Genomic DNA, 25,934 nt, shown 5'->3' on the forward strand with positions numbered 1-25,934 from the left:
AAAAGATTAACAGGAGCTGGGGTTGTCTGGTTATTCACAGATCCCTCACACGGTGTTTACTTCTGACTAATGTAAGATTCCTGCTCTGAGGAAGACTCCTACCCTGGAGACCTAGGAATGAGCTTGAGAAGGCTGGCTGCTGCTTTGCAGGCTAGGGAGAGCAGACTTGACCTCTAAGAAGACCCAGACCTCAGCTTCCCCCCACCTTGGTCAGTAGTTACAAAAGAGCATTACAAAGTGTCTTAAGGGCTCAGAAGAAGGCCAGGAACTGAGAAAAGAGAGCAGCGTGGCCACTTAGGGCTCACAAGTCCGATTTGTCCTTTGGTACTCTTCCAGCTCCGTTTTCCTGCTCACAGCCAGCTGCAGCTCTTGCTGGATCACCTGAATCTGCTTCTCCAGCTCTGAGAGCTCCTGCATCACTGAGTTCCGAGCCCCATTTAGGGAGTCTGCTTTCCCATTGGTGGTCAGCGAGGCAGGAAGCTCTCTTCTTCTTGGTGGGAGAGGGATGTCTTGGTGGGTCCGGAGGCTCAGCTGGTTTTGTCCCCCCTCATCACTGAAGATGTATTTTCGTCGATTGTCATGACTCAGATTGGACGTATTCCACACAGTGAGCTGACAGGGTCCCACATTGGACCTAGGAAACCAAGAGACACTTTAGATTGACTTTCTACTCTGCAGCTCTCCCCATCTTTTAGCTACTTCCTTGTGAGTAATATGGAACTGGGTACGCAGATAGAGATGGAGTCACAAAACCATGGACAGGCTGCCTGCTGGAGTGTCAGGGGAATAAAAGGAGCCAATGCAATTCTTTTCAACTGATGTTCAGTGATTCATCAAGTCTCATGCTGTCCTGAAACCGGAATGGGTGTTGCACCTGGAGGGCTGATGGGCCAGGGTATGGCACGTTCTTTTATGAAGAACCTTAGATGCTTTTCTATTCTCTTCCTGCCAGTGAGGCTCAGAAAGCCGCACTGACTTGAAACAGTTCACGGCTATGAAGATGATGCTTCAGTAGAAATGAGATTCTGTTTATTCAGCTGCTGGACTCTAAGCATGGTCCTGCTGGTAGGTACTCTAATATGACTCATCCTTAGCCCCGCAGGACAACCCTGATGTTTACTAGTTGAGTTTGAGGAGAATAAAAGCATACAAGCTGCAGGTTTCAGCCCAAAGTGTCCCAGTATAGGGATGACTTTGTGAGTTGAGAATGACAGTTGAGGTCTGAAGCTTAAAAAAAAAAAAAAAGACCCAAGAGAGCCTCAAGTTCTTGCTGGAATAATGAAAGTCAAATCGAAATAGATCCTCTTTCAGGCTCGTGTCGAGCCACCTACCACCATCCTTGAGATGGCTGTAGACAGCAAAAGAGTTATTGCTGACCAGGCACAGGAAGAGGGGGTCTGGTTTCTGAAATACACTTTGACAGATGCAATGAGAAGAGCTTCTTGCTATAAGAACAGATTAGAGCCCTAAGCACATGGCTGCTAATTTCTTCTAGCCTTGTTGAAGGAGAAGGAGGAAGAGGAGGCAGAGGAGGATTATGACCACTTTTGCAATCTACCACAGGGCAAAACAAAATAGAAACACTCTATTAAGTCCTTGTGTCTTTGTTCCCATCCATGTAACTGAATCAAGAATTTATTCCTGGACTCTTACTAACCAGGAGGAGAAGGGAAGGACCTGCAGGGGAGGGGAAAAGGGAGAGATAATTAAGTGTCGATTCAGTTACATGGATAAGAACAAAAACACAAGGACTTAACTAGGGTGATCCTGTTTCATTTTGCCCTGTGTGCATTGCAAAAGTGGTCCTAATCCTTCGTTCTTCCTTTCATCCATATCCCTCTGCAGTGTGACTTAGCAACTCACCCTTATCAAGGGGGATTCCAGGGGAAAGTCTTCTTTCCCTCCCCCTTGAATTTGGCCGGGTCTCATGACTTGTTCTGGCCAATAGGAAGTGGCAGAAGTGGCAGGTGGTGGTTCCAAGTCTTGCACACTTCCACTGCCTCTCTCAGAACCCTACTGCTACAGTGGAACCAGTCCAGACTAGTCGGGTGGTTGATAACAGACCATCGGAGAGAGTCCCCAGTCTTCCTGGTTGACCAGCTGAGGCCATCCTAGACCAGCCAGCCCTCTGCTTCTCCCTCCTTTCTCCAAGCTGGTTGTAGACACAGGAGCAAATGTGACCACGATCAGCCAAGTTTGGCCCAAATCAGTAGCCTGCACAGCTGACACATAGATTCATAAGCAACTAGCTGTTGTTTAAAACATTATGAACTGAGATGATTTCTCACACAGCAAAAACTGATTGATACGTGCTCCGAGCCATTAAAACACACAAACACATTCCAAACCACTCTGCAGTTCTTTAACATTTCTCATGGTTTAAGGCCCATATAAATGAGCAGGGAGTACCACAGCCCAGCTTTCCTGTGCCCTGGGCTGGGTAAAAGTTCTATAATGAGCTCACTTACAGCTCCATTGTCTTTACACTGGGTCAAAGATGTGGATATAATTTTCCTTCTAGCCTTACATTTCCCTTTAATTCTTCCTTCAAATCTTTTACTATTGAGTTTGAATAATTTCAAAACAATCTTGTTTGTGGCATGTGTTATTTGTATATATATATATATATATATGGTTTACAATTTTTGTATATCTTGAGGTGAGAGGAAAGAGAAAAGAGGAGGTGTATTGGCAACCCAGTGGAGTGAAGGACAGACCAAAATTTACATGAAATCACATGTTGAATAAACTAAGGACTATATATATAGTCTTTTGCAATATCTACCTTTTTCCTCTGATTTAAAGAAAAGAGCAAAATCTTTTCATACCATGGCCCATAATTTCCCCAGGCCTTTCCTCAAACCCATATGTTAGTAATTCATTCATTTATCTATTATTTTATTCACTCAATAAATAAGAAACATAGGGGAGGGATGTCAAGTTGTGGCAGATTAAGGTATTTGCATAGATATTCTTCCAAAGAAAAAAAGAGGGAGAGAGTTTTTGAGCCAACGGACCTAACTCTAGGATCATGGAATGATTCATAGTGGGGAAAACCTGGGAGTTAGGCATCAACACATTTTCCTAGAATGTCCAGGCAACCTCAGAAATCAGGCAAATAGAATTAGCCAATCTGGTTTTCTCCAGAGCTTTGTACATATATCTGGGAATATAATATAGAAGAATAAGCAAAAGCTGGCTTCCATGACATACTCTAGGTGGCAGCATCTCAAGTGCTCTGATGATTGACATGTGGCTCTGAGCCACCTATGAATGCAAGGTGATAGGTGTTGAATGGCAGATATGGTGTCTAATTGGAGGAAATGAACGTGTTATATTGTTGGCCTCTAGAGTGTTTTGATTGTGGTTTGCAAGCTTTCCTCAGCCTTAGAGTGTAAGGCAACCAGTGAGTTAACTGAATTTAACACTAAAAAGCTTTCACAGGACAATTTTGTAACGCTGAGGTTCAATACTCCACTAGACCATGCAGAAGAGTTGTGACAGCTGTGAGCCCTCAAACACTCACTGCGTTTGAAAGGTTATAGGTGGGTGTTGGGTTGTAGGGAGGTACCACAGGAAACATGGGCCCAATAAGCCATGAGGGTGTGTTGCCTTAGCTCCTTCTCAAAATAAGGGATTTCAGAAGGGAATCTGCCAACAAAAATGGATAAGCTGAGTGAAAGATGCATTTGGTTCTGAATTTAGGTGAGAGAAATGCGAATAGGAGTCATCTCACAGTTGGAAATGCGATCACTGGAAGCTCCCTGTTTCTATTATGGCTGGAAAACAAATGCTTTGTTATTATGAGATGGTGTCTTTGCTGCTATGTCTTCTTGTGTTCCTCTCTCATTAAAAATTTATGTTAAAAATAATTATAGCAAAAATATGTAACACGACATAGAACAGCTGTGACCTGATTGGTCGGCAGCTTGTTGCTGATGGGGCCGCAGTGTGATACAGGAGCACCACAGACCCTGAGGGAGAGGGGGGTGTGCTCCCTGCCTGGAAAGAGAGGCTTTAAGAGATAACGGAAATGATTCTGACAAGCTTGATGCAAATTGCAGAGAAGGGGACTGCAGCAGTCCCCAAGGAGGTAAAAACAATGAAAAAGAATCATGTTTTCCACCCCCTTTTCCTTGTCCTCTATTGTGAATAAGAAGTGTGAGTGTCAGGTTTTAAAATTACCCAGAAAGCCAAGCTTGGAGCTGAGGATCTGCCATAGATGACAGAGTTGCTTGGAGGAAATGCTGTAAACCGAGGCCTCTGGACATAAGAAAGAACCAGGAGGCTGTCTTAGGCAGCATGAAACAGAGGCCAGCCAGGTACTAGACCCAAATACTTCTAACATCTCTAGCCACCATGAATGAGGCAACAGTCTTCCACAGGCTGGATGTGGGGAAGATGCAGAGTTTCAATTTTCAAATGTCAACTATGCATTTAATGCTTGTTGCTTCCTATTAATGAGATGCTCTTTTCTGGGGAGTTTGTAGTAACAGTGCCGGGAAATGGGTTAAACAGAACACGTCTGTTGCATATTTCAAATATTCCTAGAAGTGCTGGAAAGGAGTGGGGAGTGGAAACATGCCAAAGGGGGCAATATTGCATGAAACTGCCTGTGGTACTTATGAATTAAGTCTAACTTGTATTTTGTACACAATAATAGCTAAAATAGCTTTGTTTTCAGGGCTTTAGATGTGTTATCTCATTGAATTCTTATAGCATCTCTAGAAAGTAGGTACTCTATCTAATTTTCACGAGTGAGGAAATTGGGGCATAGCGACTCGCCCAAGACCACACATATTGTAAGTGTCAGAGTCAGTATTTGGATCCGGATGCTTGACCTTAGAGATCACACCAGCACTTAAACCACAACATATATTGCCTCTACTGCATTTCAGTGTCCATCTATGTACAGATATGTTTTTTATTTTGTCTGTGCTACTTCTATTTGAGACCACGTATTTTTACTGATGGTGTTTATCAACAACTTGGTCCCGATTTGATTCATTATACATAATTTCCCTTTTGAGCATGAAGTCTCAGTTACATCTCTAAACTTTTAACAAACATAAATGACACCTGGAACCGGCCTCTTCTTACCTCTTTTCCACACGCTTAGTCTTGAAACGCTGCCGCTTTTCCTCCACGAATGATGTGTTTAGTGCTCTATGTAATCTCTGGCAGAAAGAACAGATGCACACACAGAGACTGTTAGAAACACGCAACCAGGGGACAAAGTACCCCCTGAGATTTAATCTCTTCACTACAAACCTAGGCCTCTTTAAACAACTTAACAATGATGACGGAAAAAAGATCAATATTCAGTCCCAAATCTCAAGAAAGCAAAAATTCTAATTATAAGTTATTATTCTACCTGGAGGAAAGAAAAGTAATTTGATGGGAAGCTTAGAAATACTCTGAGTTGTAAAAAGGTATGTGATATAAAGAAGAGTTATCATAACCAACACGTGGCAAAGGGCCTGGCACAATTGCTAAAGGTGAGTCAAAAACTTAAGTCTGACTTCTTAACAGCCAAAACAAAGAAGGTAAGAACTCCTGATTAATTAAATTAATCATGCTAACATACAATGGAGAGGATCAGTTGTCTGCAGAGTCCTCCTTAGGAGACCAATTAGGTCCTAGGATGAAAGTAGGAACAACAGGGTTCACATGTAACCAAACCAATGATAGTGACCTATCTAGAAAAAAAGTACTGTGTTAACAAAGCAGTGAGTCCGCATAACAATGCAGGGGGCAAAGGTGGCAGAACTGGCAGCCTCACTACTGAGGAGCTGAGATAGTGCACTGGGAAGTAGGAGGGAGTCGTTGGGAGGTCAGGATGGCTCCTCCGGCCTCGCTGGACAACGCGCTGGGGGGCGGGGGCCGGGGGGAACTGCTGCCTTTGCTAGAGCTCCTTCATCGGTAAGAAGCCTTCAGAGTACATTTTGTCTCTCAGTGCCAGTTTCCATCAGGGTGAGATGTGCAAAGGAATACGCTTGAATGGTGGTCTGCCTGACATTTTCAGTTCTGTCTGTAAGTGAGTGTGTAGGTGTCTGGATTACATGAAGGAACTTTGATCCTATGAGCTTGGCCTTGGCACCAGTGGACTTCAAAGCTCTGGACCATTGAAATGCAGTGAGAACAGGGGCTGGTAGGTTCATCTAAAGGGAAATGGACTTCGAGTTCATTTAATGGGTTTCAATTTTGGCAAGAAAAGAGTCTATAGGAAACAAATCTTTCACACCATCTCTTCAGACTGTCACTAAGAGAAGCCAGGTTAAAAGGGATGCTATTCCTTCCACTGTGAGCAACAGTGGACAGTTATATGAAAGGCACGAGCATTATGGGATAGCTTGATTTAAGGGGCAAGTGAATTAATGGGATAGAGGGAACTCCATCTTGTACATTGAGAGTGTCTACACAACCCTGGTTCTCTTGGTAACCTGTCATTTGTCAGTCTGACTTGGGGCCCCGGATTCTCCCATTACTGGGAATTCGGACGTTTAGGAATATTGGAGGAAGATGCCTGTGGCACTCACCTGACTGGTGTGGAGCCAGTATTGCAGCCTAGATTTGTTCTTGATGCGTGGGAGCAGCAGCCTGTACACTATGTGCTCACCAATGGTGGTCAAGATGGAGAGACCAAATCCAACGCACAGCAGCACGAAGAGTCCAGAGAAGTGTTTGATGCCCATTTGCAAAGTCTGTGGCAGAACAGGAAAGGAAAGGCCATGAATGTGATGCTTCATCTGGTCCCACGATTGTTCACTCTTAGATGCAGATTCTTTTTTGCTGGACCCAAGGAAAGCTGGAGACTGTTCCTCTGCGTGCTCCGCAGACATCACTAAACTACACTGTGAAGGGAATCCATCCAGGACTGAGGGCTGCTGCAGGGCACAATTCCCGGGGTGCTACTCACATACAGTCCTACTGTATGAATGGTTTCTGGAGTCGTGCAGAGGCCCTGCATCTGGACTACCCTATGGTCTCAAGAGAGACACAGAGAGATAGACATCGAGAGAGACTGAAAACTGAAACAATTTAATATATCAAAACATTAAATAGTTATCAAGGAAAGAACCTCTCTCAGGGACAGAGAATGAGTAGATTTAAGGGGAAAAGATGATGAGTTCAATAATTTTGACATTTAGATCTGCCAGGGAACATGGAGATCATCTAGTTGAATGTCCTCATTTTCAAGATGAGTAACCTGGGCCAGAGAAGTGAAGGGAATTGAGCCAGGTCACAAAATTAGACAGCCACAGAGGAGAAAGAGAAGGGACCTATTTGTTGATTGCTTACTTTTTATTTTTGCGCCGAGATAGGTATGATAACTGCAATTTATAGTTGAGGAAACTGAAGTTCCTGCAGCATTTAAGTGACAAAGCTGGTCTATAAGTCAATGTTTGTTTAGTAGCTCCAAAGCCTGGGCTCTTTCTACTCTACAACAAAAGAGCAACAACAGCCATAAATATAATAACTTTAACACCTGTGACAGGCACTTTGCTAAATGATTTACACGAAGTCCTTATGAAATACGTATCATCCAGTCTACGACATCGATGACCAGTCAGTCCTGCAGAAAGAAAGACATTTGATACCTTGAGTGCCTACTATGTGCCAGGCACTCTCCCAAGTACTGGGGGGTGAAGTTAGGAGGGTTGTTTCCCTGCCTTCAATCAGCTTGAATCTGGGGAGGAAGCAAACATTTATACCCCATGATAAATTGATCCACGCCTCCTGGGTTTTGCAGAGAAGCTGGCTCATGAGATAAGACTTAAAGTAAGGGAGGTAGAATGTGGAGGCTCGGGTGGGAAAGTGGCACTCGAAGCTGAGGGAAGCAGAAACAAAGAATGTAACAAAGACATGAACTTCCAGCACAGTGATCTGGGGGCTTGTGAAATAGAGAGCTGTGTTCAGGGGTAGGGTGCAGGAGGCCTGTGTCCTGAGGGAGAAACAGGCCCGCACTAGGCAAGCCTAGATTAAGCACCTCACCCAAGATCACACAAACCAATGCTAAGGAGCCTAGGTGTCATTCCTTTGCTGGAGGCTTTTGGTCACCATCATCATCGACAATTATTTAGCACTTAACATGTGGAAGGCACAGTTCTGAGCTCTTTATCAATGTAGCAATTTTCTTAATCTTCCTAAGGACCTATGAGAGAGGTACTGTTACTACCTCCATTTTACAGGTGAGGAAACTTAGGAACAAAAGAATGAAGTGACTTGTCCAAGGTCCCATAACTAGTAAAGGTCAGAGCTGGAGTTCACACCCAGGTAGTCTGGCTCCAGAGCCTACACTCTTAACCACCTCATTTGACTGACATGAGTGATCCTCCCATCCTCTTGATGGGTCTTCCTTTCTTTCATTCTCCCCACCTCTACCCCCAGTCCTGGAGAAGCAGCCATTTGGGATGGCTCAGACATGGCTAGACCTCCGTGGTATGCCAGAAAGTCTATCTGGGGGCCCAGACTCAGAGGCAGAGTTTGGAGATTTCAGTCTTTGGGGGAGCCTGGGTCATGGAATCTCTTTTCCTCCATGACACTACTTCTGGCAGTGGCTCTGGACCAAAGATGGGTGCTAGGATCCCTGAAGAAGAAAAGACTAAAGGTGAGCAGGGGCACAGAATATGCACCAGGTTTAGGAGACTGGGACACAGGCAGGAAAACTAGCAGACACCTGAGAATGAGGGAGGAAGCCCAGCTTTAGGGAACAAGAAATGCTGGTCTAGGAAATGTGAGAAGTGTATCAGACCCTGAAGGCTACTCGGGTACGAGGGCTTTTCCTGGGACATCTCTGTACAAGTGGTGACCAACCTGACCTCCAGAAAGTATACACAAATGTGTTTGAAAACCTCCCTTGGCCTGGGCCTGTTGTAATGTGTACAGGGTACGGCTATTACAGAAGGATTCAATTACTACTGCTGTGGACGAAGAATGCACTGGGGAAATTAATTTTGGACTTTAACACTAACAGCATCAAACACTCAGCAAAACACTAAACAGACTGGTGTTGCTTTCTTATAAGGTGCTGCCAAGATGAAGAAGAAAAATTTAACTTACAGTGAATCGTCCTGCTTTTAAAAGCATGATGTTCCCTCTGTTTTTTTGTGCATAACAGTAATTAGTCTCATTTTCCTCTTATTATCCCAATAACAAAGAGGCTGTATTCAGTTTATTTTATACATTTCTTTCTTTAAATTTCTGTTGTTTACATCCACATGCTAACAGACTAATAGAAGTAGTTGCTGTGTTTTTTTTAATTGGACATCTGTGTGCCAGACACCATATATGCATATTATGATCTTATAATAACATTGTAAGTTCAGTATTATTATCCCTATTTTACATTTGAGGAAACTGAGGCTCATTAACTACCATACCCAAGATGATACAAGCTAATAAATGGGGAAGCCAGGCTATGGATCCAGGATTGTCTGATGCCAAAGCCCGCACTGCCTTCAAGCAAACACCATTCACAGGTGCCCCTTGCTGTCTGAACTCTGACTATTCCCTGTTACAACTTGCAAAAAATTTTATTCAGAACTCACCATCTGAATAGAAAACACTATAATCTGCCTTTGGGCACCAATGAAAATGTTTATACTGTGTCTGGGTCTCAGTGATAAGATGTACCACTGCAGTTGTAATTCGGCTGTCCTTCCCCTAGGACCACACTACTTCAATGTGTTATGCATTACATATGTGCATCAGCCCCACGTTATCAAGTGAAAACTTTTTGTCTGATAGAGTGGAACTTGCTCAACTTGACATTTATCACTTGTCAGAGGAAGAAGAGGAGCAATGAATATTCAATGTCAATCTTTAAAATAAATTTAAGTGATGCAGACAAAATAATGACTGCAGGTGCAAGTGACAGGAGCAGAAACATCACATTCAGAAATGCAATCACAGCCCAGTCTCATGTTGTCAAGAGCTGTATCAATGGAAGCAAAGAAATGCAAACAGACCTAAGTTTTTTATTTTCTTCATCCCATTACTTTATCCCATTTGATAGCTCACAGCCACACACGTCTAGAGTCTCAAGAGCCAAGGAGAGAAGACTGTCCCAGGATTTAGCCACAGGCAAATCTCAGGCATTTATGGCTTCACTTAGTCCTTCACAGGCTCACTCTAGCCCATCCAATCTCACTCCATTAACTCTTTAATCAATACGTAACCACTCAAAAAATTGTCTTGCTTGCTTATTTTATTTTGCTAAATGTTATTTATACTTGTTATATTTCTTTAACATTTTATTTTATTGTTCATTTACATTAATATATATCCACTGTACTGTGGTGGGAAAGCATACTCTGTATTATGCACACATGAATAACCACTGATTAAGCATTGAAGAACTGGTGTTTTAAATGCTTCATATTATGCAGAAATCATTGGTGGATTGTCATATATAACAGTCCATGCATTGTGCATTAGATATTAAACACTAATAAATGTCTAAGAATGTTTTAGTGATATTTAGGGAAACTGTTTGGGCTTTTTGGATGAGGTGGGAAGGCTTTATTGTTCATCTCATACAAGATAACAGAAAGGACTCCTACCATCTGGAAATTTACCAGCCAACATATTTCCAGGAACAGACTAGATTCAGATAAAGGGTGATGCCTGTACTATCAAAGGTTCTGATTGGTCTCTGCCTAGATCATCAGTGACATGTAGAGGCCAAGACCGCCAATTTTGTTGCTGCTAAACCCTCCTTTGCACCTTGCTCAGATGTGGACCCTTGAAACATCTGACAGCTGGTTAGATAACTGACTAGGTTCTGAAACTCCAGCAAGGAATGCAGTTAAAGTATTTCAGTCATCATTTGCCTCAGATGTTACTGGTTAAATCTTATGATCTAAGCCTCCCTAGCCCCCACTCCACATCACCCACTCCACAGCAGCTACCCATTTTCTCTGATCCTCTAAAGAGTCTGTAATCGTTGCTTTCAATTCCTCTCCTAGATACTGGGAAGCAGGATGAGGAGCAAGCAAATGCTGTTTCTAATTTTGAAGACATGATTTCCTTTTTTTTTTAACACCCCACTATTTTGCCCAGAAGAGAAAGTAGCTCAATAAAATTTGGCAGACTCATTGTGTCTGTACATATAGCCCTTTGTCTGGGTGGGAGGACGGGCACAGAAGAAGGAGACCTCCACCTGCATGAGGTGTGGGCTCCAGAGGTACCAAGGACAGCTATCGCGGGAGAGAGTTTGCCTGGGTGGAGACAATGGGGTAAGATTGTGCGATGTAATCATGTGGGATTTCTAAAAAATTGTAACAACAATCATGAAAAGGGATAAAGAAAATATTCACTCATAGAATCTGAAACTTTCTCATCAATGAAGACTGAAAGACTGAAAGATTACATTCAACAAAAGAAACAAAAAATGATTTGCAAAATCCAGGGAGACACTGCATGAGTGAAGTTAACAGTGCTCACACATTTGGATAAGAAAATAATCTAGATGGACAGTAAAATTAGGGTCCGCAGGAACTTCCCATCACATCCCTGGTCCTGGGGGCTGTGGCACCTCTGTCTCTTCTAACCTGGAATCTGCTTAACAGCTCCTCAATATGGCACAGCCCAGGTTGCTGAGGAGATGCCCCCTTTCTGTTCCTTGTGCTCCCAGAGCCCCCGCCCCTTCTAGGTTTGGGAAACCATCTTTTAGCCTTGGACCTGGTGCTGAATGTGCTACATTATCTCCACTGTGCGGTCTTTTGAAAAGTCTTAATTTATTAATAAAATAACTCAGAAAAATATTTCTAAAAATTAAATTTGAGGTGATTACCATTATCCTTTTACTATATACTTTCAATTCTTCATTTTCTCCTCTGAACTACAACCATATGCACATATATTTTCCAGAGTTGTAAACTCTGTTATATGTTAATATAACAAATATTCTTTTTAAAAAACTTAATCTAAAAATTTATGGATTTATACAGTTATTTTATTTATTAACTTTAATAGCTTTATATTATCAGTAACTATTATTTTATCGTAATTGACTTTACTCCCAAACTGTCAGGTATTTAATATTACTTATTATATATATAATAAATATTGCCACAATAAAAAATCTTTTGCATATAGCATTTAAAAAATCATTTTTGATCCTTTCTTTGAGATATATATTGCAATGGGTGGGATTACCAGGTAAGATCATATAACCGTTCTGATGCCTTGTGATGTGTGAAATGGTCCTCAAGAGTGTGAAAACCATTCCCAGTGATTCCCAAGATGCCCCATTGCACAGGATGCTCACATCCTCTCCAACCCTGTTTTGCAACTAATCATTTTTTCCTGTTTTAGGTATTCTGATTTGTATTTATTCAAATTTTCTGGCTACTTTTTCATGTTTGTTTTTCCTGTTGCCCCAGGTATGTATTATATATTTATATGATTTGCCCAATTATGCATTTCAGAAAAGGCATGGATTTTTACTGAAAAAAGCTATTAACGCCTTTCCTAACACATTACATATGTGTCTCAATTTTTAAGTTTTCCTGTTACCTTGTTTTGTTAGATTTTATTATACAGGTGTTTGAATTCTATATGGCTCTATTTGTTTTGATTATTGGAAACTCTTCTGTTGTTCAGTCATTAGAAATAGCAGTTGTTGGGATGTTTTATGACCAATTGCTTTATTTCTGAAAAATAATGAACACTTCAGTCCATCTTGAGCTTTTTTAACAAGAGTGGAACATATTGCTTTGTCTTTATTGAGACTTTTGATTTCAGCCCCATGCTGCAGAGGTACCTTAGCTAGTAAAAGACCACTCCCATCCCGGGGTGGTCTGCATTCCTTTATGCTAATTTTGATTTTTACTTAAAATCCTATTTTTAAAAAAAATGTTGGCCACATGCACACACACATACACAAAACATTGTGAGAACAAACACCATGTAAAATTAACAACAAAACAACTTATTTGTGTGTCAGATTTAGTCTAAGAGCTGTCAGATTGTATCCTTTATCTACACAGCTTTTATTGCTGCTCATGTCGCTTCAGTGTTATGGTTTTTCACTATGAATCAGCTAGTGCTTTAAAGCTGACACATGGTTTGTCACTATTTACACAGTCACCAGCCAGTGGAAGAGCTAGGGCAGCCAGTACGAAAGGAGAGAGGTCCAGTTCCGATTCTCAGTCTAGCGACCTGACTCCTTTATCATGGTGCCACCTTGTCTTAAAAAACATCTAAGCCTCTCCCTTTTCAAGGCATGCAAAATAGATAAAACATAGTAGCCAGACTCACGAACCACTTTAAATCCTAACAGAGAGAATCAATAAGCATAAGTGAAGAATGGAATTTGTAATAAAAAAAATTCCTGAAGGTTTTTCCTTGAGAATTCCTCCGAAGCAAGATAGATTTAGAGAATAAACCAACTATGCTAAGGCCATATTTTTTCCTACGTTTCAAAAAAAAAGGAAGTGTCTAGTGGTTTGGGGATTGCAACATATGGTAGAGAGCAGACACAATCCATTAATATATGATTCACAACAACGTAGTGTTACTGATGTCTACAGCCTCAAAACATATTGGTTGCTGTTACCAGCTTAATCTAAATACTGTCACTTATTTCTCAAGATGAGATGGAGGTGGATGATGATGTAAGACTGCCTTGCCTAATACTTTTAATTTTAATTTTTAATTTTTTGCACTGTATAGAACCAAAGAGGTAGAAGCTGCTTGCTCCTTGACAAGAAATTCACCTCTTTGTAAAACCTGAGGCTTGGTTTGATTATATTAATAAGACTATCAGGAATAATTTGAGGCAGGTAAATACAAAAACCATAAAAATAGGAAGCAATGGAGTGAGGTGAAAAAAGCTCAGCATTTGGGGTCACAGAGCCTGGTTCAAGTCCTCACTTTGCCACTTACCAGCTGGGATAACTTGGAGAAGATTCTAGATCTCTCCATAGCATCATCTGTAAAACTGAGATGATAGCACCCACCCCACAGTGTTGTTATGATGATTAAATGATATAACAAATGTAACAGGACCTGGAACAGCTGTTCAATATGCGTTAACTACTATTATTACCCCGAGGACCTGTACAGAACTAGATTTGTTGGCAACTGGCAATTAACAAAGAGAAGAATCAAAGCATTCTAATTTGGAAGTAAATGTGATCTCTCTTCCCAAATATTCATACAGTCAGATCTTTCTAGTTGCTGAAGCTAGAAACAGGCTCACAGTTCCAGGTCACTGCCACAAAGACTTGGGTAACTATATTAGGTAGACTGATCAAGCAATTAGCTTGTGAATTCCAGCCACTCTAGGAGCTGAAATAGTTTTCCTCCTCTTGTTAAATTTGAACATGTAATCCAACATGTTTCAAACTCTCGGTCCTAATTTTTAATTTCCATATTTTAACGTGCACATTGCAGAGCATACAAATAATGTCTCTCTTTCAGAAATCCTCTTCCCTGGCATTACACAAGCTCACTTTTCTCATGCAAGGTTTCCTTCACAAAGTCAAATAGGTTGGGCTAGAATGAGAGTCTCACTCTTTTAAACTTTCTCCAGTCAAGACATCTGTTATCCCCTCTGCAAATGCAGGGGTGGGGAAGATCTTGACATTATTTCCATTGTTTCCTTTCTGGAGTAGGATCACACAAATGTCCAGCTAATCTGAGAGTGGGTGTGGCTAAATACTAAGTAAGCGTTGGAAAGGAACCAAGAGGCCTCCTTCTCCCTTATATATTGATCTAGTAGAAGAGGACGAAAGGGGGAAGGGAAGGCCATGGGTAGCATGAAAGTTTTGTGCTCTAGCACTTTACATGTTTAATCTTCTTGATTCCTCAAAATAACCTGGGGATGGATCTTCATTTTAATCAGGAGAAATGACACAAAGAGGTTAAGTAACATGCTTGCGCTCGCACAACTAATAAGAAGTGACTGTGATAAAAACCCAGTTGTAACTGCATCCAAACCCAGTCTGAGTCTTTGAACTACGTTACCCTGAAATGGGGGTAAGACTCGTATAACTACAGGATTGGGAGCATTTACTGATCATTCATACATTTTTTTTAGGACTGCGCAGGAAGTTAAGGGGTTGGATACCTATTCTTTGTGGTTCATAAGTAATTTATTAAATAAAAAGTATGGCAGGGTGCCTTGGTAGATGGGTGCTCGGACAGTAATTCAATTTGTGGATTTACTTGTCCCACTTTTGGGTTTTATTTTTGCGGGGGGATGGGGGCAGGGAAGACTAGCTACCAGCCTCTTCGAAATATAAGGATAATTAATCTTGAAACAGATCTTTCTTGTCCTGAGAAAAATCACCTGGGTTTTGTCGCTTGTCTTAGTACATGTAGGGAGAGTACGTCTCATTGTCCTGGTATTCTGAGAGCCTTAAGCACCTTCTACGGGGATTGGACCACTGTGAGAAACAGGCCTGATGTAAAGTGGCAGACATTGGGACCAGTCCTGTCCCAGCTCTTCTGAGGACAGCTTGTTCTCCAGGATCTGACAGTAGTAAGTGGGACCACAGAGAGCTGGTAACATCTAGGGTGCAGGCAGCAGTGTACTTACTGGTATACTGGCTCTCCAAAACAAGCAGAAGCAAAACAACTAAAACTTTCTGCTTTTTTCTGTGAGGTACTTACTACTCTCACTATGGCTGATTTCAAGCGATCGACATGACATCACTGAACACAGGGTTGGGGAGGGACGTGCACACTTTGATTCTCACCCAGTATGACCAGGCTCCAGCACACCCCTTGGCTGCAGGTTTATTAGGGTGTGAGGGACTCTGGGCTGACTGTTACATTAGAGAAAAGGCTTCCCACCACGAGAGAGCTCTTGCCTTCCCTGCCAGGCCCAGGTCTGATTTTAAGAAGTAAGCTTTGTTAGTGTACAGAGCGTCCACCCCTGCTGCAGAGGTGTACCTGCTCATCTCTGCATCTTTTGAGTGCCAGGAGCAACGCCGCTTCAGCATCCTAGGGAGAGTCCACTGCAGCTGGAATCTTCACTGCCTCTGCTTGTGGGAAGAATGACTCTGAATGTGGCCTATTCTCTCCAACTGGAGCGGGGCTGAGTATTGGAGGTGAGAGAGCTTCCTACGAAGTTCTCTGCCCTGTTTGAGCGGAAGCCCCATGAACTGAACTTAACACTGGAGTGGGCAGCCAACCCTTAAAACCCACCTTCACGGAGACTGATCGTTAGACTGGGCATTTAGTCCAGTCTTAGCATTTCTTACAAGAGCCCTGAGTTTCTGCTCTGAAAAGAAACTGTTCAGGAGCTGGAGCGATGAGATAGGAGGAGCCTAGCTGGATTCCTGACCCTCAAGACATGCTCGGGGATTTCTGGATGTACCATGGGGAGTGGGCTGTGGCTTTCAAAAGCGAAAGATGGGTTTTTGTTGCCCAGAGAGAGGTGATTAAAAGAGGCTCAGCCAAGAGGAATATATTCATCCCTGTTGCTACAATAAGTAGATAACGACCCGTCAAAAGATGCCTGAACACCACAAGTAAATGAAAACAGTTCACCTAACACCTTTTCGGAATTTTTCCCCACATATGAAACCATGAGAAGTAAAGGAAAAGATGTATATTTTCTTATTTTTGAACTTTAAAAGTTATTCTTCACTCTTTATAGTTTGGCCTCTGAATCAAAACAAAGAAGAAAATACGTTCATAAAAGCCATTTCCTTTTCTTCCCCCCCCCCCCCATGCTCCTTCATTATGTTCTCCCTGACTTAGGGCATTCCCAGGAGAATACATAACACTGAGGTGGGCAAGAGGTTGGTGTTAGAAAATGTTGCTTCACAAAGAGAAATACTTCCCAGCAGGCCAGAGGGACGGGTGCTGGGCCTCTTGAGCTGATCTTTGAGAAGAAAGAAAAAGTCGTTGTTGGGTGGTGCTCTTATAAAAGCTCTCACAATTGTCAGCAACTTCTTGTGGCTCTCCAGGCTTCCGACCGCAGCACTGAATTCCTGGAAGGATATTTTCCCACCGTGATCCTTGCCCAGGACGATGATGGTTTTGTCCACGAGCTGCTGTAACTGCCAGTCTTTCAGGTTGTCCCCCACCATCATCGTCAGCACCTGGAAGGGCTCCCTGCTGGAAGTGTAGCCGTCTTGTCCATGTCGTAGATGCTGAAAGCAAACCTCAGCTTCTGCTCCTTGTCTCCCTTGACACTGAACTGGGAGGTCCCCAGGATGAATTCCCCGAAGTCCACCTCTCTATTTTTATTTATTTATTTAACATTTTTATTGGGGTATAATTGCTTTACAATGGTGTGTTAGTTTCTGCTTTATAACAAAGTGAATCAGTTATACATATACATATGTTCCCATATCTCTTCCCTCTTGCGTCTCCCTCCCTCCCACCCTCCCTGTCCCACCCCTCTAGGTGGTCACAAAGCACTGAGCTGATCTCCCTGTGCTATGCGGCTGCTTCCCACTGCTATCTATTTTACGTTTGGTAGTGTATATATGTCCATGCCACTCTCTCACTTCGTCCCAGCTTACCCTTCCTCCTCCCCGTGTCCTCAAGTCCATTCTCTAGTAGGTCTATGTCTTTATTCCCGTCTTACCCCTAGGTTCTTCACCACCTCTCTATTGCCGTCTGTGTCGAAGACGACTGTCACTCGCTGCGCCAATGGGTTCTCCTGTAGCTCCGGCAGGGACATGAACTCCACGCTCAGAGCGCCCGAACTGTCCGAGTCCAGCTTCTTAAACCGCTTGCCCAGCCGTTTAATTTCGTCTTGGTCAAAGTGGCAGCACATTTCTACTGGGTAACTGGACTCATTTCCATTGTGGAGCCAGTCTGGACATTGGGTCGGGGGAGGGAGCAGGGGCGGTGGGCGCACGCAGGGCTGGAGAAGGACTGTTACGCCGCCAGGTGGGGTGGGGGGGCTAGGGGGGGCGGGCTCGTGGGACCCCCCCCCCCCCCCCCGCACCGTCTCCTCTCACCCTTCCCTACCCGTTCGCACGGCCAGGCAAGAAAATGGGCAGCTCTGGGAGCCAGGCGGGGGAGTGGGTGAGCAGGGGGAGAAGAGGGGGTGGGAGGGGGGAGTTTGCGGGGGTGGGGGGTAAGATAGGAAGATAAGTAGGAGAGGGGAGCTAGGGGGAATGCCCGGGACAGGCTAAGGGCAGGGATACCTGCTTTCTTCCTTCTCTCGGTACCTTAACCCTTATCTCTCCTGCCATTTTTAAAAACCTTCTCGTGTCACTTTTCCTTCTTCCCTTGGAAATTAAACTCCAAGGGGGCGGGGCCGCAGCTGTATTAATCACCGCGGTATCCCCAGCATAGTGTCTGAAATGCAGTATGTGCTTAACATATGTTGAATGACTGTGTAAACTGCAAGCAGGGGCTCTTGATGCTTATTTGCAGGCCTGGTGTAAGGACTAGATGAGATAATACATCAAAGCATTGATGTCATGTATACATCAATAGCTGACCCTTGAACAACATGGGTTTCAACTGTGTGGGTCCACTTATATGCAGATACTTTTCAATAGTAAATACTACAGTACTACAAGGTCAGCAGATAGTTGAATGCTCTGAGACAGAACCGGGGATACTGAGAAAGGATACCCAGGGCTGACTATACAAGGATTTTCCACTGAGCAGAGGGTTGGCACCCCTAAGCCCTTGGCATTGTTCAAGGGTCAACTGTTTTTCCTAAATTCTCTGGGAGGGAAAGCCAGGATTGACATCCTTCTGGTACAGTGGCCAATGACCTTTTTCAGAACATGGGGTTCAGGGTCTTTGTAAGAGACCACCCAGATATTACACAAAATTTCTCACATGGATCATCTACAGGCAGTAACACATTCTTGAGGAATATACACAATGCTGAATTCAGGGCCCTTTTCAAGAAGATACAGGTCCCAAGACCATAGCCTCTGTCACCCTATTACAATACTTCAAATCCATCCTCTCATACCCAGTCTTTATCTTTGTTGGGCTAGTGCCTGGCGGCTGTCCTGCAGACCAATTTGGGGAATGGCTGTAATGTGTCCTGAGAAGCCTCTGCCATATTTTCAGAGTAAAAGTGGTCCCTAGGCTGTCTCAGTCTTTCCCTCGTTGCTTAAAGTGGATTTGTCCTTTTTTGTTGAAGATGAATCTCACCCCTGCCTCCCATATTCCTTCTTCCTTTAGGAAGACATCAGTTACTCCAAATGCATACGAAATACATTTGGTTCAAGAACAATGCAGCTCTGAGGGACTTGGGGGACTCCCAGGACACTAAATCAAACTGAAGGGGCCAAACCCTCTCTCATTTAAAAAAAGGTGGCCACCTTTTCTGTGCTTTAGTTCAGCCAAAATATCAGCCTATAGGTAACCATGCTGAAACTGGCACAACAAAGCCATGGAATACCTTACCATTAGATCTACACAGTTAATTCCTGACTGAATTAACTAGGTCTTAAAGAAGCATGGTAGCGTGGAAAGAATTTAGAATAGTATAATAGGGGCGGGGCGGCGGCTGTTAGCGCGAGACCGAGATGGTTAGCGCGAGACCTCGAGACCGCGAGACCTCGAGACCGCGAGACCGTTAGCTTTTGGCGATTAGAGGTCTTGCTTTGCAGACAGTCAGCCGCGCTGTGGTCCCCATGGTAGAGAGTGCGGTGAGAGGCGAATCGCGGTCTTCTCTCAGGGGCCCTCCCTTCCAGGCCCTCTGGCCTCGAGCTGGTGGGTGAGCCGGGGGCCCCGCGGACAAGCTGAGGGCTGTGTCCTGCAGCGCTCCAGAGCCCTCGCCATGGCCCCCTACTGGCCGGGCCCAGGCCTTGAGGCAGCAGCGAACCTCTGCCCCATCCCCACCTCCGCCACCTAGTGGCGGCGGCAGTCACCGTGGGTCACCGTCCGTGGGACCCGGCCCTCGTCTGGGGGGTCTGAGGAGCCTGAGGGCCGGCTTGGTCCAGGGCGCTTGGCTCCCTCAGTGATGACGGCTGCGCAGGATCTGGGGACCTGGCCCTGAGGATGCTGCCAGCTGAGCTCTGCCTCTTCAGTCGGGCTGGGCACTGGCGGGAGGACCCAGACTGAGTGCTGGACTAACGCTCCCGGGCAGGGTAACCGGCCCCTGCAGGGAGCCCTTCCTCTTAGCCAGGGCCTGGGCCTCAGAGGGCGAAAGTCGAGCCTTGGGACCTTGTAAAATGAGGGGTAATGATGTTGCTTTGCTTACAGAATTTGTTAAGTGTTAAAAGCCGCAAGGAGGCATGGAGACAGAACTAAATGCCTACCCTTCCCTTTCTTGTCAGAACAGAGAATAACCTTTGTTTTGGTGAGGTTTACGGGAACATCATGACCTCAAGAACAAAGGATCTGACACCAAGAAGTCTGCATCAACTAACCACGCCCCTCCCTCACCTTTCCTGTAAAAGGGCTTTGCTGAAAGCTTTCTGGGAGTTCGGTGTTTTCAAGGTATGAGCCATCCGTCTCCTTGCATGGCCCTGTAATCAACCTTTCTCTGTTCCAAATTCCAGTGTTTTGGGATTGTTTGGCCTCACTGCGCATGGGGCACACGGACTTGCGTTCTGTAACAATAGGGCAATCAAATCTTAACTGTCCACTTAATAGCAGTAAACAGCTTGGAGAATTTGCTTAATGTCAGTTTTCCCCATCTGTAAAATAGGGCTAATAATATATTTTAAACAGTTGTATGAGGATTAAACTGTTACTAACCAATATGATAAATCATTATTATTGTTGTTATTATTACTAATTTTATTACTATTTACCCTGCTGGTGGAGATGAAGGCTTAAAGAAAGAATACTTGGCAGCCTGGGCACTTAAGTGTATGTGCATTCATTTAATGAACACTCCTTGTGTACCGTGTACAATATGCCAATCGCTGCTCTAAGCCCTTAGCCAGCATTAACTTCAGCTCCTCCAGGGCACTGTTCTTTGAGGGCTGATGGCAGATTTTCCATCGCAGGCTTGAGGAATGCAGTGACGGACCTCACTCGTACTCTTATGGAGTCCTCTTGGTTTTCTCCTGAGTAATGCCTTGATGGTTGTCCTTTAGGAAGGAGTCATCAGTGTGGAAACTCTTAAGTAAGTGTCTTCCTCTATACGGTGTGGTATTAGGAGGTAGCGAGGGGCAGTGGTGAGAGCATAGGAATTAAATAGACCAGGTTCCAGTCCCTGCTCTGCCCCATGAGCTGTGAGCTCTTAGAGGAGCTGTTACTGTCCCAGCCTCAGTGTCCTCATCTGTAAAGTGGTGATAATAATCACCTGCTTTATATATTCTAAGAGTGAGATGAGGGATTGCATATAGAAATATTATGTAGAAGGAGAAATATCATCCCAAGAGTTAGCTAATTTAATGGTGAAACAGACATTACCAGGAAGATGGTACCACTTCTTTGAAATAAAACGGTGCACAATCAGAATTGCTTTACTCCTGCCTTGTAGAGGAGGTAATGTGATGCTGGATCTGAAATTTTAGTCAGTGTGAAGTCGAGTTCCCCATTGTTCCACATTTTATAAACTTTGTAGTTCAGCATTATTATGGGACTCAATGCCATTGTTTCAGTTTTCTCCAGCCATTATTCTTAGTCATTTCCATGGAAAACACTATTTGTCACTCTTTCCATTAATCACTGTGGGGGGATTTGGATTGCTGGACATTCACTGCAGGAAGCACATTAAAAGGACTGGCTGATTGTTTTGGAAGAAATCAGGATCCTGACACCACTTCCATTTCAGTAAGCCATTTTTTTTTTTCCTCAAGAGTTTTCAGGAAAAGGACTGTGAGGGGTTACATGCAAATACAACTGACACTGGAAAATAAAATAGAAACAGAAGTAATGAGAATTGAGGCTCATATAAAGCTTCATCTTCCAAGTTATTCAGCAGAACAAGTTTCTGAGTAATTCACACACTCTGGGAGCTTTACAGTTGGAAGCCCTCACCTTTCTGTGATTTGCTGGGCACCATCTTTAACATCTGTTTGTACTGAGGTAGCCCCTGTGTAGACTGTGGAACCACATTGCCGTGAGTTTAAAAGCATTCATGAGCATCAGAGTTCTCACCTGCAACTCAAAAATACTATAATAGTGTCATATAATGTTATTATAGGTTTAAGTGGGATAACATCTAAAACTTAAAAAAAAACAACAACACAACTAAAAGAGCACACCAGCGCACATTAGGGGCTCAAGAGATTTTACACCTTGTCTCCTTACTTTTCCCTTTCCTACTCCTTTATTTGCTTTCTCCAAAGCAGAAATTTGACTTTGGCTCTATGTGTTTTATCTTCCTTGGATGTGACAAACCTTGTTTGAAGTTTAAATCCATTTAACAAATATTTCAACAACATGGATGGACCTAAAGGGTATTATGCTAAGCGAAATAAGTCAGAGTGAGAAAGACAAATACAGTTTTCACTTATATGTGGAATCTAAAAAATAAAATGAATGAATATTATAATACAGAAACCGACTCACAGATACAGAGAACAAACTAGTTGGCTCCCATTGAGGAGAGAGGTGGGGGGAGGGTCAAGGGAAGATAAGGGTATTTAGAGGTACTACTAGGTATAAAATGAGTAAGATTTAAGGATGTAATGTACAGCACAGGGAAAATATGGGCAATATTTTATAATATCTTTATACAGAGTATGATCTATAAAAATACTGAATCCCTATATTGTACACCTGAGACTAATGTTATAAGTCAACTCTACTTCAATAATAAAACAATCCATTTAACACATATATATTGAGCACCTACTATGTGCCAGGCCCTCTGCCAGGTAATGGAATTTTCTGTGGTGAACAAGACACAGTCCCTTGAGAAGTCTACAGTTTAGTAAGTGGTATGGCTTTAAGGTTGTTATCACTATTTGCTCAGTCTTTTATGTTTATCATGTATATTCAAAAGAATCAAGAGTAATATGCTTGATTTTCTTTTGTAATTCTGGGATGGTGTTTAATATGAGCTTTGGAATATATGGTTTTTCAATCATAGTTTTGCTATTTAACAACTCCGTGATCTTGGGCAGAGTTACTTGTCTGAGCCACTGTTTGCTCATGTGTAAAACAAGGATACAATTGCTAACTTATAGCATCGTTTTCAGAATTAAATGAGATAAAATGCATAAAGTATTAGACTCAGTGCGTAGCACATAGTAGGTACAAATATGGTAGATATAACAATTATTGCCTATTGGAGACTTGTCTAGAAAATTCTAATTCTAGTAGATTGTTTGTATATATACACATGCAAATATACTTAAGTACTTATTTGTTTTCTACACAAATATCTATTGAGCATCTGCAATATGAGAGGCATATGGTAGTGACCTAAGGCAGATACTTTCCCAGCTGTCTCTGTCCTCATGGAGCTTACCGTTTGTAGGGAAGATGCACATGAACCAAATTATCATGCCCATAAATGTACAGGGGCACCTTTGGTGAGTGTCAGAGATGAGAAGTAACACAATAGGAATTTAATCTTAATCCAGTCAGAAAGATTAACAGAACTTTAATTGGGGAAGTGATGATTGAGCTGAAATCTCAGGGAGAAGTTAACTGGATGTTTAGGCAGGGATGCGTGTTCCAGGAAGAAGGACTTCCACGTGCAGAGGCACTGGGGCAGGAAGAGCATATCAAGTAGGACAAACTTAAAGGCCAGTGTGGCCAGAACAGGGAGGTCAAGGGAGAGCATGGTATTAGATGAAGTGAAGAGATGATCTGACCGTGCCTTAGACACTGAAGAAAGGGCAACATTTATTCAATCATTCCTTTACAGGGCATCATTTATCCAATTATGTTTTGACATATAAAGCATTGAGGGCATTCAGAGATGGTCCCTACTCAGAAAGCTTACCTACTGCTGAGTGAACTGAGGCATTAGAGATTGTGATTAATTACAGCACAAGATGGAAAAAGAAAGATGTCATCAGAGAGGTAAGGGCAAAGAGCTATAAGAATTCAGAGAACTGAGAACTTGTTGAGAACTTCCTAGAATTATTGCTGGGGACAAATGGAGGAAGATTTTTTTCCCCAAGAAGTATTGTTTGATCCTGATGAAGACAAGGGTGACAAATACCATAATCATAGAAGTAGGAAAGGGAGTAGGCGTAGATACCAGCAACTAGTTTAATGCGGCTGAAATACTTGAGCAAAATATGAGGTTAGCTGGAAGGAAATAGATCAAGGGGAGTTTTGAATGTTTGGCTGAAGACACTTGTTTTCCATATGACAGGGAAAGCACAGATGAGTGACCAAATCAGAATTTTATTCTAAAAAGATCAATCTGGCATTGTTAAGGGTGAGCTGAACAGGGTAAGTGCCTGGCAGTTGGGAGAGCGGCCAGCAAACAATGACAACTATGCATGTTTATCTCGAATATGAGAGCCTGAGCTAGGATGAAAGAGGCACTAGAGGTGAAAGGTGAGGTGTATTCATTTGCTAGGGCTGCCATGACAAGTAGCAGAAATTGGATGGTGCTTTCAACAGAAATTTATTGTCTCCCAGTTCTGGAAACTAGAAATTTGAAATCAGGATGTTGGCAGGGCCATGTTCCCTCTGAAACCTGTAGAGGAATCCTTCCTTGCTTATTCTTAGTTTCTGATACTTTGCCAGCAATCTTTGGTATTCCTTGGCTTGAAGCTGCATAAATCCACCCTCTGCCTTCGTGGTCACATGGTGTTCTCCCTGTGTGTCTGTCTTTGTATGCTAGTTGTCTTCCTATAGGGACAGCAGTCATTAGATTAGGGACTCTCTCTACTACAGTGTGACTGTTTAATCTCATCTTTGATGACCCTATTTTCAAACCGGGCCCTATTCTGAGGTATCAAGGGGTTAGCTCCTTAGGACTTAAACCTATCTTTTTGGGGGGTACAATTAGACCCATAACACTAGGCCCGGTGTCTTACTGGACAGAAGGACAGACGGAGGAAGCAAAGGTGAGACTCCAAATGTGACTGCACTGGCTTCCCAGGCTGACCAGCCCTGTGCTTGGATGTTGCAGGAAGCCACCTCTACTGTGTGATGAAGGGCTCACATGGTGTGTGTAAGGGCTCCTGGGCTCCCCGCCCTGCACCCCCTGACGATACTGGCTTCTTATCCAACTCCCACAGCCACGTGGGAGGAAGTGTCTTCGGAGGAAATGTCGGGGCAATTTCTCATATTCTTAGACTTGGTTAATACCATCTGTGAGATATAAAAAAGATGGTTTTCTGATATTTTGTGACACTTCACATTATAGCCACTAGGTGATGATCTTCACACATTTCCTTCCTTTTTTTTTTTTTTTTTTTCAAGCTGGACTCTTCAGAGCCTGGAGAGTTAATTGTTTAGCACTGGGAATAATTAGGGAGGAGTCCCGTTTCATGTGATTCCCCCACAGATTTCAGTGTATGGAAATCTAAAAAAGTGGAAGGAAGACTGTCTCTCACAATAGTCCTAATCAGTCTGAGCACTGTTCACACCTTTTAGTTGCATAGTAAATAATATTTCATAAATATTCACGAGTTCATTGAATTCAACCAGGGGAAAAATAAGGACTGTTAACAGTATGCGATCATGGGTATAACGGATGCTCAAGCATCTCTGGTATATAAAAGAGGAGACCCTTATTCCATGTTATCTGTTTAATTGCTCATTAGCATGGGTAAAGCAGGACACTTGCTAGAATTAGTTTTCACTGTATCAGAATTAAAACTTTTGTCATTTATAGTAACCAGAGAGGAACAGAGAAGCAGCCCTAGCTTTGTGATGATATGGGGTGACGAGAAAACAAGACTAGAGAATTGTAGGTCTCCAGCTTGTGCACCCAGCCACCGGACTTTGAAATACCATTGACCACATTTAAAGAAAGTAGTTACTGTTGTTTCTTTAAAGATCTGTTTTAAGTTCAGGCTAATGGTTTGTATAAGCCACCTTCCTGTTTTCCCACTCAACCTAGAAGCTGAGTTGGACAAAAGGAATAACATGATACTGTACATGCTGGCTAATCT

General features: G+C 43.1%; 2 protein-coding genes across 2 annotated transcripts in view; both read right to left on the reverse strand.

Moving 5' to 3' along the window:
• Positions 1 to 294: 294 nt before the first annotated feature.
• GRIN3A (glutamate ionotropic receptor NMDA type subunit 3A) overlaps positions 295 to 25,934 on the reverse strand; it is a gene marked incomplete at both ends in the record, with an annotated part of 149,437 nt that continues 123,797 nt past the window's right edge. The window contains 3 exons of the mRNA XM_079926617.1: positions 295 to 634; positions 5,101 to 5,177; positions 6,540 to 6,704. Coding sequence (XP_079782743.1) covers positions 295 to 634; positions 5,101 to 5,177; positions 6,540 to 6,704 — 582 coding nt within the window. The remainder of the gene's footprint in view (positions 635 to 5,100; positions 5,178 to 6,539; positions 6,705 to 25,934) is intronic.
• PPP3R2 (protein phosphatase 3 regulatory subunit B, beta) lies at positions 16,716 to 17,767 on the reverse strand (the record flags this gene model as incomplete). The annotated part of the gene is given in 3 exon segments (XM_079927748.1): positions 16,716 to 17,098; positions 17,101 to 17,197; positions 17,573 to 17,767. Coding segments are annotated over 3 exon segments (654 nt in total). The 5' UTR covers positions 17,747 to 17,767.

The sequence above is a fragment of the Stenella coeruleoalba genome (genome assembly GCF_951394435.1).
Source record: "Stenella coeruleoalba genome assembly, chromosome: 7".
Taxonomy (NCBI): domain Eukaryota; kingdom Metazoa; phylum Chordata; class Mammalia; order Artiodactyla; family Delphinidae; genus Stenella; species Stenella coeruleoalba.